A 15,036-nucleotide genomic window follows, 5' to 3' on the forward strand; every position below is an offset into this window, starting at 1 on the left:
TGTGAAGTATTCCTCCTTTGTGTATTTTAAGAAAAAGTGGAAGATGTGTGTAGATCATGGCTTGCTGAAGCTTCTCGGTTTCTGTAAACCAGATTACCCAATGCCCTCTGTTGTATATGAGGCTACACAGTATAATGGAATAGGCGTGATTTTTTTTTCCTTTCCCTTACACAAGTTTTAAAGCAATTGAACTCCTTTTAGTTCAAGGAAATTATATTGGCTTTAAGGAATTCTATGATTAGAACTAGACTTCACCAGTCGTTGAGTAAGCTAGCACATTATTACAGTTATTCCATTTATGGAGACCTCGCAGATCTAGCAGTCTCTCATGGTCTGGCATAGTAGAAATTAGGCACATCAGTAACGAATGGTTTTGCTTGTGGGCTCCTCTTGGGCAAACTTTAATGCCTCAGAAGATCACTCAAAAGCTGGGATTCTTCAAGCAGCCAAGCCTGTTCTGAAGGCAGTACCTTTGGACCTGGCTTACAGGGAGAAAATTGAAGAATTTTGAGATAATATTTCTCCCCTACTTAGTACAGCCTTAGTCTAAAATGGAAATGATTAAAAAATTATATGGGTTTCTCTGCTAATAGCCTGAATATTTATTTATTTTTATCGCTGTACAAGTGAAAATGTTTTTCTAACCACAAGAATCTTAAATGTCTTAAGATTGAAGTGAGTTTTCTGGTTTAAGCCTCCTGGTCAGTGTTAATCCTTTCTTTATTAACAGCTGCACAATGGCATTGTCTTGAAGTGTGACTAAAACCACGATTTAACCCTAGTGGGAACCTGTGTAACTGTTCTAATGGTGTGGTGGCTGGATCAGACACCCGATTGCTTTCTCATGACCTTAAAGCAGCTCAAAAGTAGTTAACAAGAGCAAAAGAAAGTTGATACTATTGAATACATTATGTGGGATGGATATGTTGAGCTTGCTGTTTAATATAGCCAGTTTTTGAAGTGCAACTTGGTTTCAAAAGAAGCTGTTAATTTAAATAACTTTCAGTCCATAAAATGACATTCCAGCCTATAAAAAAGGTAAGGCTTTTTGCCAGGGCTAGCATCGCTTAATTCCTTAGCTTGTAGAATAAATGTGGCAAAACTTTTAATGCTGAATTTTTTTTCTTCTTGGCTTAGGACTAAATATTTAATCAGTCAGTTATAGATTACTTGTTGATTTCAAATCATTTTAATTTATCTAGTATTTTTCCCCCCTAGGGATTCTACAAATGAAACTACTGCACATTCAGATGCTGGCAGTGAGCTTGAAGAAACAGAAGTCAAAGGAAAAAGAAAAAGGGGCCGTCCTGGCAGGCCTCCAGTATGTGTAATTTAGTTTTGTTTTGTTATGCATCTATTTAAAATTGACTGCAAACTGTTTTTCATCTAATCATCTTGTGGTCACATAAATAGGCTTTTAATGAGTCCTATGTCAAACTTTATGAAGACTTCTAGTATGAAATATTTATCAGACTGAAATATAACTGTTTGAAGTGATTAAAAAGGGACATAAAATGAGATCATTGTAGCTTTTTTCTTTTACCAGGTATGTACATGAACACTGCAATTTTGTTGCTGTTGTCATATTACAACATTCTTCCAGACATGAGAAGAATCTCAGTGAACATGACCACTTTGTTTTGGAAGTTGTAATGGCCTTCTTCAAGTGACAATTGACCCTTGAGCTATCCTCTTTGTAACTGATAATCTCTTAATGTGAATGGAAGAGTTTCAGCATAGTACTAATATAATGTCTCAGAAGATCCATTAACACATCTTAATAATTTATGTAATTGACATGCGTGATGTCCTACATAAAGATGGGGAGCTTCAACTTTTTATCTAACATAAAATGGGAATTAGTCCTCAATTCTGCTGTCTAAATTTACTAACAGAATGCTTTTCTTCAGTTGTCTTTGTCTGTTGCTGGCCCATGAATGGGAGCATGCTGAAACAATTCCCTAGTATGCATAGTATTAAGGTGGATTTGTCTTCTATTTTCATTTATTTTATGAAATGTTACATAATTGGAAAATACAGAAGTTTTGTTTTGTCTTGTGCTCATTTGCTTCAGTTCAAGGTCATGAAATGCAGTTCTTGTTTGATTGTATCACTTGAAGTACACAATAAGGAATGAGATTTTTGGTGGGAATTCGTGTGTTTGCTGTTAATTGTTTTGATTCTCGTCAGGGTGTTTGTCTACAAGTATACTTCCCAGTATGAATGTCTACACAGCACTTAGAGATTGTTTGTACATGTTTGGTTTTTGTCCTTAAAGCATCCATCTAAATTCTTGGACAGAAGCATGCGTTCTACTCAAGCAAGCTGGCGACGCTGGAGCAAGTTTCTCCATCATACTGGCTTCCAGTTTGGTGCTTCACAGTTTCTGGAATGTGGGAGTGGACATTTAAATGCTATTTTTTTCCATGCAAGTTTTATTCCTTTCTGGAGTCTTTTGAACAGGGTTTCCCCTGGGGCCCTGTCTTCTTCGTCAGATGGACATATATGCTCACTTTGTCTTAACAAGAAAGATGTAAAGAGAACAGGTTCTGTTTACACACCCTGTAAGCAAAGGGTGAAATCAGAAATTGTTAAGAATATCTCACCGGTAAACTTACCAATTTTTGATAATCCAATTGAAGGAGGGGAAAAAAGAAAAAGACAGTGGTGTAACCTGATTGCTAACCCAGAAGTTTGTTAGTCTAGGAATTAAAGCAAAGTGGGTAGTATTTTATACTCCTTTCATATTCACTGGAAATGGAAGATGAATGTTACAAAAGGCATTCCTCATCCTTCTCTTTGAGCTTATTAATTGCTCCTTTGGGAATACTCACTGAAGCAGTCTCCTGGTCCAGTTATCAAGTTTCTACAGGAGACTTTGCTTATTACGTGTAGAACAACTCCAGTCTCATTAAGTGTACATGATTGGTAAGTGTTGAAAATACAGGGGAAACAGTCATTACTCACCCAGAATGATGGGCTGTGAGCTGACTTTTACTGCCAAGGAGCAAGATGACACAGAAGCATCATATTAATGTTTAATCTGAGTCAAAAAAGCACATCCAATGTTAAAGCCAAGGAAGACAGTAGAAAATAAATAATACTGCATCCTTTTTATAACTCTGGCTTGCCCAACTATGGAATACTTTCCCTAATTCTCGTTTCGTTATTCCGCCCTTTCTACCTCCAACCCAAAATCTCAATAAGTTTATACTGGGCCTGGAAGAGGTTCAGAGGAGAGCAACAGTGATGGTCAATCATGGAATCATTCAGGGTGGGAGGGACATTTCTAACCTGCTCGAAGCAGGATCACAACACCCTGCCTGGACCTCTTCTGGTCTGGTTTTGTAAACCTCTGGGGCTGCATGCTGTACAGCCTCTCTGAGCACCCTGTTTCATTTCTTGACTTTCCTTGTGGTGAAAAGCCTCCTTTTAGCTGATCAGAAACTTTCTTGTTTCAGTTCTTGACTGTTGTCACTTGCCCTCCTATGGTATACTGCTGCAATAAAGCCTCATGGGGAAGTGCCCCCTGCCTGTATTGACAGCCTGCTGCTGAACTTATTCTAGTTTATCAGTGTTTCTCTTGCGTGGGGCTGAAACTTGTCACAGTATTCCAGCTATGGGCTAACAAGTGCAGAGTAGAAAGGGACAATACCTTTCCTTGGTGTACTGGCTGTGTTCCTGTTTGTGCAGCCCAGGATATCGATGGCCTTTGCTTGCCAGGGCACGCTGCTGTCTCCTGTCTGCCATGAACCCAGTGTCATTTTCCACAGAGCTGTTCCCCAACTCGTCAGTCCCCAGCCTGTGTTGGTGCAAAGATTTGTTCTTCTGCCAGGGGCAGGTCTTTGTCCATGCTGAATTTTGGGTGCGCTGTTAGCCTAGCCCTTCAGGCTGGACCTTGCTATCAGTGAGTGGTCTTCTTGCCAGTTCCCTGCCATCTGCACGCTTGACAGGAGTCGATTTTTCATACTGTTAGGCTATCTGATAAAGATGTGAAGTGGGGCACGTTTCATCACAGACTTCTGTTGTACTCCTTTATGGCCAGCATCTGGGTGAAGGTTGATCTGTTAACCTCTGAGCCCAGCAGTTAACCAGTTGTCCACCCATCTAGTTGTCTCGTCTGCCCGTCTGGATCACAACTTCCCAACTTGAATACAAGAATGTTGTGAGAGACTGTTAACAGCATTTCTAACATTGAGGTAACTGACATCTACTACTCTCCCCTCATCCATAAATTCAGTCTTTTTGTTATTTTTTGGGTGGCTTGACAGTAGATGCATATGTTTGGATCCATAATTGTATCCATAGATGATACTGCAGTAATGGAAAAGAAGGAAAAGAATAAATAAGAACCTACTATTAAAAAAAAAAAAAAAAGGGCTGAAAAGGAATAAGCCACTCAATCTCTGCTATCCTTGAGGAGAAATGCAGGTACCTTTGAGAGACTAGTTCTATGCATTTACATTTATAACATTATTGAATACTGAAAATCACGGACTTAGATGAAGCATTGGTTTTGCAAACAATGTATTTTCACTTTTCCTCCTCCACATTGTGAGCCCATCCTTGTTGCAATCCTGTCCACATTCCACAGGTGAATTTGTCACAGGAGGTACAGCTCTAACATTTCTCCCCACTCCTCCATCTGCTAACATGACTTTTATATTCTCCATGGATGTTGCCCACCTTCACTCTTAGGTATACAACAAATTATTTAGAGCTGTTCTTCTCAGCTGATTCTTAGCTTTGTTTTTCATTTTTGTAATGTTAAAGATTTCTGTGCCTGAAGGCACTAATGGGTTTTGTGTTTTTTTTTTTTTTCTTTTTTTTTCTCCTCTAAAATATGATGGTCAAATAAGATTATTGAATCTCTGCACACAACTGTTGACTTGCTTATGTCCTTAGGCCATTGCAGCTACAGTAACACATCTGCCATAAATGTATTGACCTCTTTTGGAAAGAGAGTTTACTCTTCTGTGCCATTTTCCCTAGCTGTGTTGTTCTCTTACAGAGCTGCACACAATGCACTCTGTCAATATATGTATTTATTTTAAAAAGATCGAGGAGGTAGTGTTGTAGAATGGACTTGTCTTTTATTAGAAAGATGGAGCTTTTTAACAGGCTTCTTTTTCCAGAGAAAGAGATTTTCTCATTGCAAATGTGAGACTTCTGTAAGGAGGTAGACCTCATTTGAGAATTCACCATTCATAGTAAAGAACTTTCCAGTTCAGAGAGAACCTGAATGAATTGGGGAACCTTTCCATCCTGAAAATGCTTCTTTCTGTGTTGCCCCCCTAGTTCTCTAGTTACTGTTCTAGTGAGTCTACTCTGTTTGAATGAGTTTAGTCTACTTCACTGAGTGTACTAGACAAGTGGCTTGCAAAGACATTAGCATCTTGGTCCTTCAGAGTAACTCTTGTAATGTAACCTGATTGTCCCAAATTCACCAAACCATGCAGTGAATGCAGCAGGAGTTGCACCGTGTCCTGTTCTAGCACTGACGGTGGCTGGGGCCAGCCTCCCCCTTGCACATGTCTACTTCTAAACATCCAAGCATGTAGAGCAGATGCTTGTGGAGCAATTGGCTGGGAGGTGAACCTGTCCAGTCAGTGGGATGTATTGGTGCATATATTTCCATGAAGCTGTATCTGAGCATACCATCTGGATACATATTTAGCGAATTGTGTGCTGTGTATTCAGGGAGTGATGTATGGCAGCCCTCTGCTTGGAGTTGCTGAGTAACATCAGCTGTATAATGTCTTTTCTGGCTGCTGCATTATTGAAATACACGGGAATGGATGCTCTCTTCTCTTCTAGGAAGGGGATTTGGAACCCCAGTGCTTCTTTCACCATAGTGAGCTGAGGCTCAGATCAGTTACTCATTTATCGTTTTTTGCCTCCTCTCTTGGATCAGTGCTCTCTTAGAGGGCTGGTCAATTACATTGTCATGCTTTATATTGTTTTACATTAACCTACCTGGTCTTACCTCCCCAGGACCTTGGAATAGCTCTTGGAGGTTGGAGGAAGTGAGAGAGACCCGTGACTATATTTCAGCTATTGTATTTTGCAGAAGGAGTAGCTAGAGGTTAGCCTGTTTGACTTGGAGCATAAGAAGAAACATCAGTCTGTCCCAGAGGGGGCAATTCTGAGATCTCAGCTGGTGTGTGGCTCATCTCATAGTCATGGAAGCTGCTGCATGGCTTTCTCCAACTAACTCATCTCCTTATGCTCCTTTCTGAGGCAAGGTGGAGCAAGGCACTTTTGATGCTTTTGTCCCCAGCACAGACGGTGCAGTTTTGCTTTTTATTTATTTATTTATTTATTTATTGTATGGAGGAGAGGGACTACAATACCTTATATTTGTTTTCATATGTAAAATTTTAACTTTGCAGCAGACTCAACGTTAATGAGTCTTGTGTTACGGATGATAAATACCCCAGAGGATTGACTTTCTCTCCTAGTTCCAAATCACACATCCTGATTAATAGTAGGAAGGAATATTCTTAGAAGTAGTTATTTTCACAGTAGTCGAGGTTTATGGCTTAGTGTGATGTGCATCAGAGATGTCTTGTTTCAGCTTGCTTGCCTGATATTTTAGGTCTGTCCCTTAAAACTGGAGTTGAATAGATCTGCCTGCATGGCTGAAGCAGGTCTGTGTGCACTGGGTGTTAGGGGCCCTGGATCTGTTTTTATTTGCAGGATGAGGTTTTTCACAAAAAAAAAACCTTGTTTCTTTCTGTGATGAAGATGTTCAAAAGGCAGACTGCTGGAATCCAGTAACTTCTTCCTGGATAACCATGATAATGTTATGAAATGTTCACGAGCTGCCTTTTTTTTTTTTTTTTTAAATCAGTATTCATTTGGAATGAGCTCAGACATTACCTGAGACTCTTCTGCTTAATACTGTGTTACAATGCAGAGGCCTCTCAAGATGATGGTGCCTTTGAGAGGCAAGTTCTTCAGTCTTACTCAAGTGGAAGGTTAAAAAGTTTCTTCCAGCTATCTTAAGAAAGGGGGTGTTGCTTTAAATGACTTATTACATACTATGTGATTATGTGAATGCACATATAGGCCATTACTGGAGGGGGAAGACAGGTGAAATTAATGACCTGCAACGCTTTAACTACCTTTATTTCTTCCTGAAGTACATCAGATCAACTTGGGCCCTGTTAATGGAAAATGTCAAACCGCTGTTTTTTGGTTTTATTTAGTGTATAAGTTAACGTTCACTCTATTGCTTGTTTTTACAAATGTGGGTCACTTTTTTCCCTTCAGAATTATTTTAAAGACATTAAATGAAAGGTATTATCTAGCTAACGTATTACACAATTCTGAATTTTCACAATATCAGTTTAATTACAGTCTAGATACGTATTTTGTTTCTTCTTCATTTCGTTTATACCATAAAACAACAGTTAAACTCTGGTCATCAGTATGGTCATTTTAAAGTTTCTTCTTGCACATTCTGGAACTTCTGAATTTCCTAATGCTTATGTGGATAAATTCTCAGCCTTATTTGCTGTCAGTTGAGTCTAATTTACAAATCTGAAAAATAATAAGTTCTGTTTTCATGTGGCTGTAATTTGGAGGCTTTCACCTATTCAAGGCTGATCTCTGACAAGAATTACTTGGAACAATGTCCTGGTTGTGAGCATGAACAAAGTCACTTCAACTTATCTGTATGAAAATGAAGCTAATGTCCATGTTCCTGGAAATTGTTTTGGTAGAATAATGGACATTACAATGTAAAGTACTCTGTGTAGGTTGAGCTGTAGAACTTGGTCTTAGAATAGTTTAAATAAGTTAGAAAAGACAAAGATAGGATTTCTTCTGGTCTTTGTGGGGAGACCCTAGTTCAGATCTCACACACACACACAGTCCACTTGGACCCTGCCACTGGTCTGACTCTGTCCTGGATCTCAAAGAGAAAGCGGGGATTTAATGCCCCCCAGCAGCACCTTTCTCAGTGTGAGATTGAAGCCTCCAGCCTGCTTTCCTTGCCTTGCTTCTTTATTCCTCCTCCCTCTGGAAGTCTTAATTCACTTCAGCAGTGTCTGCTCTGCCATTGCAGCAGATGCCTGGAATATGAAAATCATTAGAAGGATTTATTAATGCATCTAGATACAATACAGCAAACAAGGTTGTCTTTTCCATGACTTTTTCAGGGATCCCTGTTATAAACAGATAACAATTTTGAGTCTGGAGAGCAATCAGATCTTACTTATCTTGGGATTCTGACGGATACTTAAAATGAAAAAGCAAGCAGACAACAACAAAACATTGTGGGTGCCTGTGGGCTTAAGAGGGCTTTAGGTAGAAGGCAGCAATTTCTGGCTTCTCACAGGGCTGAAAGGGTGAGAAGTGGCAAGCAGTAAGCAGCATTGTTGCTCCTATTAGAAAACACAGGGCTCTGTTTTTCCCATATCTTGAGGACCGTTTGGTGGATCCTCAGGAGAGGGGACTTAATGTCACTCTTCTTTGTTTGATCTTATGAAATGCTGTATTTTATACCTGTCAGTGATAGTCTGACAGGTTTACTGGAGCCAGGCTTACCTTTGTGCAGGGCTGTTTCTTTTCTGAAGCTCTTTGTGGCATTCAAGGTCTGTCTTTTTTGGGTTGAGCTGAAGGACCACCCTAACCTGTGAATGCAAGGGTCTCTCTCTTTCGAGATGCAGGACTACCTGTGTTTGGCATCCTCAGCGTGTGCATTTCACATATCCTTCGATCTCCTATCTCTTTTCCCTTAATCCTTGAAGTATTTAACATCACCCTTTGAATTTCATTTTGAGGGGAACTGAGTACAGAAGGCACTTCTGGCTTGTATTAGCATCTGAAGAGGGCATCAGCTTGCCTTCCTGCTTTCATTTAGCGGTACTTCTAGCTAGTTTAAGTGCTTATAGCTTATTGTCACCCACATTGAGTGAACAGGTGGATTATACATTCCCAAATGGAATCATAGGTTTAGGTTGGAAGGGACCTCAAAGCCCACCTGGCTCCAGCCCCCTGCTCTGGGCAGGGCCCCCTCCCGCCAGCCCAGGCTGCCCCCAGCCCCACCCAGCCCGGCCTTGGGCACTGCCAGGGATGGGGCAGCCACAGCTGCTCTGGGCAGCCTGGGCCTGGGCCTCACCACCCTCTGGGTGAAGAATTTCTTCCTACTATCTAATCAAAATCTAAGTTAAACAACTTTTTATTTATTTATTTATTTATTTATTTATTAAATAGTGATTGTGTGTCTCTTCAGAGCTTGGTAGAGCTCAAACATTCCATGTATTTATTGATAGCTTTCGTGCTGGTAAAGGCAACTTTGCAAAACAATAATTGGCAGAGATCTCATATTCTTCTACTCATAAATACAGATGTTATCCACAAAACTTTTTATAGAGATTCTCCCATTATTTTAAGCTTTCCATCTTGCATTTGTATGCAAATCCTTAACTGAGTATTTGCAAGAAGCAGTTGTGCTCCACCTTGCCCTTTTCTTTATCTCCCTGTCCCCACTGGCAGCGACAGTTTTAGGGCAAGGTCAAGGCTAGGGTACCTCTTTGTCTTCTACTGGCTGTCTTCCAGCAAGGAGATTCCTTTCCTCTGCGGGAAAATTTGTAACATGTCTGCAGTTGGAAGATGCAACCAAAAATGCTGACTTCACATTCTTTTCTAAAAGCTTTAATGGAAACTGGGTGATAGGGTGGTCAAGGTAAATGGTACCATGAGGATACTGTACAATTGTAGAGTTGCTTGCATGTTTTCTTTAACATAATTCCTCAAAATAGCTTCATTGTTCTGTGGCACCTTTTGCTTTCGTCTGCCTTGCAGTAGGAGAAAAAAAAGATTTTAGACATAAGATTGTAGCAGGAATCTCACCTTCCCCTCTTCTTCCCCCAAAACTGATTTTTTTTTGCAAAAAGTGACTTAAATTCAAAACAAAATATTCACTGTGTGACCTATCACAAGTGCAATCTATAGCATCTGATTATGAGCTTGAAGAATCTGGAAAAAGTTTACATTGAATAATTTAGTTTCCCAAGGAAAATGTTTAACTCCAAATTTTAAAGCAAGAAAGGGGCTATTATTATGATCTGTTAAATTTGATTGTAAGTTTAGTTATTTAATTTTACTGGAACTGAGGAGTTGAATCTTTGTTATAAAATTTCTATGTCTACTTAAATACAGAAATAGGCTGTTAACAGGACAAGTGTATGTTTCATAAATTACTTGTTGTCTTCCGAAGTTAATTATATATTCTGAAAATTTACTTTGTTTGCCAACAGAAAACACTTTTTCTGTCTTGTCTGTAATTTGCTGCCATTCATATATGTATATCTAGTCATGCTGTCAACTGTCTGTTTGTGTTGATTAATACTAATATGGATATTGATGTGAACTGGTACTTCAACACTGGGAATTCAGCAGTGTTGAATTCCTTGACTGTAGCTTTAAAGTTGTTTCTCAGTGAGTAGTGATAATTAAAAATACATGTACCTGCCTGGATAAAGCCGTAATCAACATGGTTGCATTTCATAGCTGACATTGCTTTGACCTTGCCAGAGGTCAGACTGGAGACCTGAGATCCCTTTCAGACTGACTTATTCTGTGATATCCACGTGTATTTATATGTGTGAGCGTGTAAATATATGTGTAATATATGTATATGATTTATAGAGACACTTTTGAGTGATGTCAGATGTCACAGCTATAATAAATTTTTTTTTTCACTCTGCTGGTTTTCTTTGCCCAGTCTGCCGCTAAGAAACCTCGGAAGTCTCCAGGAGACAAAGGTCGTTTGGAGGCTGGAGCCAGAGGAGCAAGTCGTGGAAGAGCTAATGGCCACCCTCAGCAGAATGGAGAAGGGGACCCTGTCACTTTGTTTGAGGTGGTTAAGCTGGGGAAGAGTGCTATGCAGGTAAAATAACTAATTGTGTTACACTTTCATCATTCAGCGTACCCCAACTGTAGGAGTTCATTCTGAGCTATGCTTTTGTAAACAGTTGGCTTTTTTTCACAAGCTATATTGGTCCAGTAGAATTTCATGTTTAACATTATCTTAGTCTGTATATGATAAAGAACAGAATGTGCTGTCATTGAGTTGGGGACTGCCACATATTTCTGAAAAACGAGACAGATCAGAAAAGTCATGTATTTCAGTTGAATTCTCCATTATTTTGTCCATTGCTTTCAAATTGTAAATACATGTTGGTATTAAGCAGTCCATTAAATGATAGCCTGTAATATGTTTTACAGGAAGAAAAAGTATAAGATGATACTATTAATGGATACAAAGTTTTCTTTCTTTTTTTCCCCTTTTTTCTTTTTTTCCCCCAAAATAGCTGCTGGCTGAAGCACTTTTGAGTATTTCACACTGCAGCTTGCATTCTTGCTGTTTCCCACCAGAGCTACAGATGAAGGCTAAACAAGTTGCCTAGACTTCCTCTGTGGCTGAGGGACAAAGATAAAGATGGACACACCCTGAGGGCGAATTTTTCATTATAAGATAAATATCTAAGATAGTTATATTGAACTGCCTCTGGAGGTGTTTCTTACTCGTTTTAAGTTTTGATCAGTTACTGAGGTCTTAAAGCATTTATTGGGCCAGATGAGTCCCATCTGAAGAACCTCTATAGATGATTGTTTCTGACAGTATTTGTATGCTTTTTTAAGTTACTGTGCTTCAGCTATTTGGTTTTGGCACTCAAAGGAGAAACATGGGCCCAGAATACCAATAACCCATTGCAGTTAAAAGCCAACAGTGGTTCCTACTGAAGGGTTGTTTAAGCAAACTTCTTTTACTTTGCATTTCAACAAAAGGGAATCATGCAATATCAGTTCGTATGTTTTGCTTACGCGGTGCCAACTAACATGAGCAAAATTATAAATTAGGAAAATTAGGAGCAAAGTACCATTCTTAATGTTGCTTTTGGTGTAGCATAAAACCTAGGACTAATGTAGTTTTCCACATGAGTTCCAGCTATGGAATATTTTCTCTGATCCTCAAATCTGAGATGTAGTTTTAAAGTACTAATAAATAGGAAGAAAATATCAGTAATTTTGTTCTTCATAGTGGCTGTTTTTACAGTTACAAAGGATTGACCCTTCTTATCTACTAGGTGAAGACAGAACAAATTTACTGCTAACAAAGCTACAGATTCTTTGTGCCTCTTCTTCGTACATGTTTTATATTGGGGTTTCCAACTTTCCTTGGTTTTCGACACATTTTCAAATTTTATTTTTGGCAGGATTTGAGGAAACATCTGGAGTCTATTTTCTGGTTTTACTGCAGTACCGAACATATATTATGCTTTACGTAGTATGTTTGTCTTAGAGTTATTGATATTTGCAGGTGCCAAATGAGAAGGAATGTGTGATTGCTTTGATATTTGATGACTGAGTACGTGTGTGGAATTGACTTTGATACATTTCATCTATTTCAAAAGAGATGCCAACAGAAGTCTTCCACAAATGAATTTCTTAAAAGAAATAGCCTGCATGTTTGTAGTAAGAAACCTTTGGAATTCAAGTTGAACTGAATTCAAAGGAGTTGTTTTGAAAAAAGTACGATTTGTGTACAGATATATACATAAACACACACACCCCTATATATACATGTGCATACGCATGCTTAAAATGCCCTTAGCCTACATCTTGCTCAGATGAGAAAGAAGTAAATAGCTCTTTGGAAGCCGTTCCTAACATGTAAACAAATAGTAAAAGAGTAGGCAAGTCTATTTGAAGGCTTGGGGCATAAATGCCCCATTTTTAGGGCCATATTTAGCAATCATAATCCTAAGTTCAAGAGTATGTGCCACTTGTGTACCTTCAAAAAATGTACTATTGCTAAAAAATAAAGAAATTGACAGACCCGTGTAGTGGGAAGCAAGATGCAATTACCATGTGATGAAATTATTTTTAACTTGAACTTCTGGATGATAATCCCACATTGAAACAAAGGTTCTATAAACCAAGTTTATTAGCATCTTTATATTTTTTGTTTTCCTTATTAGCTTAGGGATTTTTATTTAACAATTAGGAATGCTTGGCATTTTTCTTACTCATAGTTTTGATGCAGGTTTTTTTCTGGCCAATTTTAGCAATTTTGTCAGTATTGCCAATTTTCAAATAAATTATATTTACATTTGTTAGAACCTCTTTTTTGTTGATATTCAGTTATTTCCCTGTAACATGAACCTACTTTTTTCTGTAGTGCACTTAAGTTTGCTTCCAGCAATGAAAAACAGAAAAGTTCAATTAATATATTTAGAGATTATTTGAAATTTTTCCTTAACATGCTTTCATTCCTGACCTATCTGCTCCAGCTGTGTGCTCTCAGAATATATTTTAGTTGTTAGATTTTTCTACCTTTGTATTGCCAGCTCATGGAAGCCTGTAGCTGAATTCAACTCTCATTTCTTTTAAGTTTGTCCTGTATTCTGGTTCTTATCGCAGGGTTCATTTACCTCTCTTCAGGATTACTGCTGTTTGGTTCTTCCAGGGAAACAAAGTAACGTTAATATCTTGTTTTTCAAGTACACGTAACTTCAAAGCTGCTCTTTGCATGTAAATCTTTGCTTCTGTTATGAAGTGTTAGTTGTATCCAAGCTAAGTCTCACATGAACTCTGTAAATCAGTCTGATATCCACGTTAACCTAGCATTGGATTGTTGGCACTTTTAAAAAGTTTGTTCTGTAACCTATTGTGTAGTTGGTTGCTTTGGAAGATTTTCTGTTGGCAGCTCTCTCCGTATGTAGTGCAATATGACCTACCTACCTTCCTGTTTTCTGCTGGTACTGTTCTTTAGTCCGTTAAGATTGTTTGCAGAGCTTTTTAGACACACATTTTTCTTTGTTAGGGAATTAATGACACTTTTCTGCTTTTTGTCATTTGTCTCTTTTTTGCACCTTGAATGTTTTTATGGACACAGCTATATCCAGTATATTTCCCCACTCTAAACTTCTGCAGGCAGAGCAGACTGTATCATCATTTCTCATGTGCTGAACTGCCTGAGCTTACCCTGGTGGGAATGAAGGGCATGGATGAATCTCCACTCCTGCAGCTGAGCCCCAGTGCAGAGGCTGACTCGTAGCTTAACCTTTCGTAGGCGCTTATGTACTGGTCTCTGACCCTGGTGTTAAGGCAGCAGTGAAGTAAAGAGCATGTGATGGTTGCAGATTTTGTTTAGGCTTCAATCTGAAAATTTCTTGAGAGTTAATTATGTCCAATTAGCTGTAATAAAGTTTGTACTTCGGTGTTGGTCAAAACAAGCGTAATAGCATTTTGCTTTCTTGTGTGCAAAGGAGATTTGTGCCTCCCCCAGAAAATCGGAGATAATCATCAGTAATCATACAAGGTATTTGATACCCAAACCTGAACAGATCTATGCCGAGATTACTCTGTATTATGTGCATAGCCAGTCGTCCTTATCTGCAGTAAACTGCAAACGTCAATTTAGATGTTGATTTTTGAAATATTTGAACCCTCTGCCTATGCTCGGCTAATAAAAGATACTGTGGTTTAGAGTTAGACATGGTTCAGAGTAAATATGGTTCCACTATATGGCAATGTGCATTTAGGATCTGTATCCAAAGAGAGCTTTCTGGCACACTGAAAGGGAATTTTTCATTGTGCTACTGGTTCTTTGTCTCACCAGAAGTCAAGAATATACCTCAGTCCTTGCTCTTCTTGTCTGCCCATCTGGGCACACTTGAGTACTTTGAGATGCTCTCCCTGTTCCAGTTTAGTTGCACTTGTAGCAGGGTAAGCTTACCCTGTCCCATGAGGAAGTTCTCTTGGTTTCCTAGTTTCAGTTCTTCACACATTATTTCTTCCTCACACCTGCTGGGCTCAAGCTGGCTAACTGTGACGCTCATTTACTGGCTAGAAAGGTCATGAGCATGAACTTTCATGAGCAGGAGGAACATCACGAGACCTTTTCTTTCCACTCAGTTGCTTATCCAAAAGGATTAAAACATGTCACTAATACTAATTTAAAATATTTCCGAAACGTTAACAGTACTTTCAGTACAATACTGATTTTCAGCGTTTATC

General features: G+C 38.9%; 1 protein-coding gene across 6 annotated transcripts in view; it reads left to right on the top strand.

Moving 5' to 3' along the window:
* STAG1 (stromal antigen 1) overlaps positions 1-15,036 on the top strand; it is a 177,924-nt gene that overhangs the window by 42,522 nt on the left and 120,366 nt on the right. For 4 of the 6 annotated variants that reach the window (XM_032193436.1, XM_032193432.1, XM_032193433.1 and 1 more), the window contains 2 exons: positions 1,219-1,321; positions 10,721-10,900. In XM_032193436.1, coding sequence (XP_032049327.1) covers positions 1,219-1,321; positions 10,721-10,900 — 283 coding nt within the window. The remainder of the gene's footprint in view (positions 1-1,218; positions 1,322-10,720; positions 10,901-15,036) is intronic. The other 2 variants (XM_032193437.1, XM_032193435.1) reach the window with 1 other exon arrangement.

Source organism: Aythya fuligula, chromosome 9 (genome assembly GCF_009819795.1).
Source record: "Aythya fuligula isolate bAytFul2 chromosome 9, bAytFul2.pri, whole genome shotgun sequence".
Taxonomy (NCBI): domain Eukaryota; kingdom Metazoa; phylum Chordata; class Aves; order Anseriformes; family Anatidae; genus Aythya; species Aythya fuligula.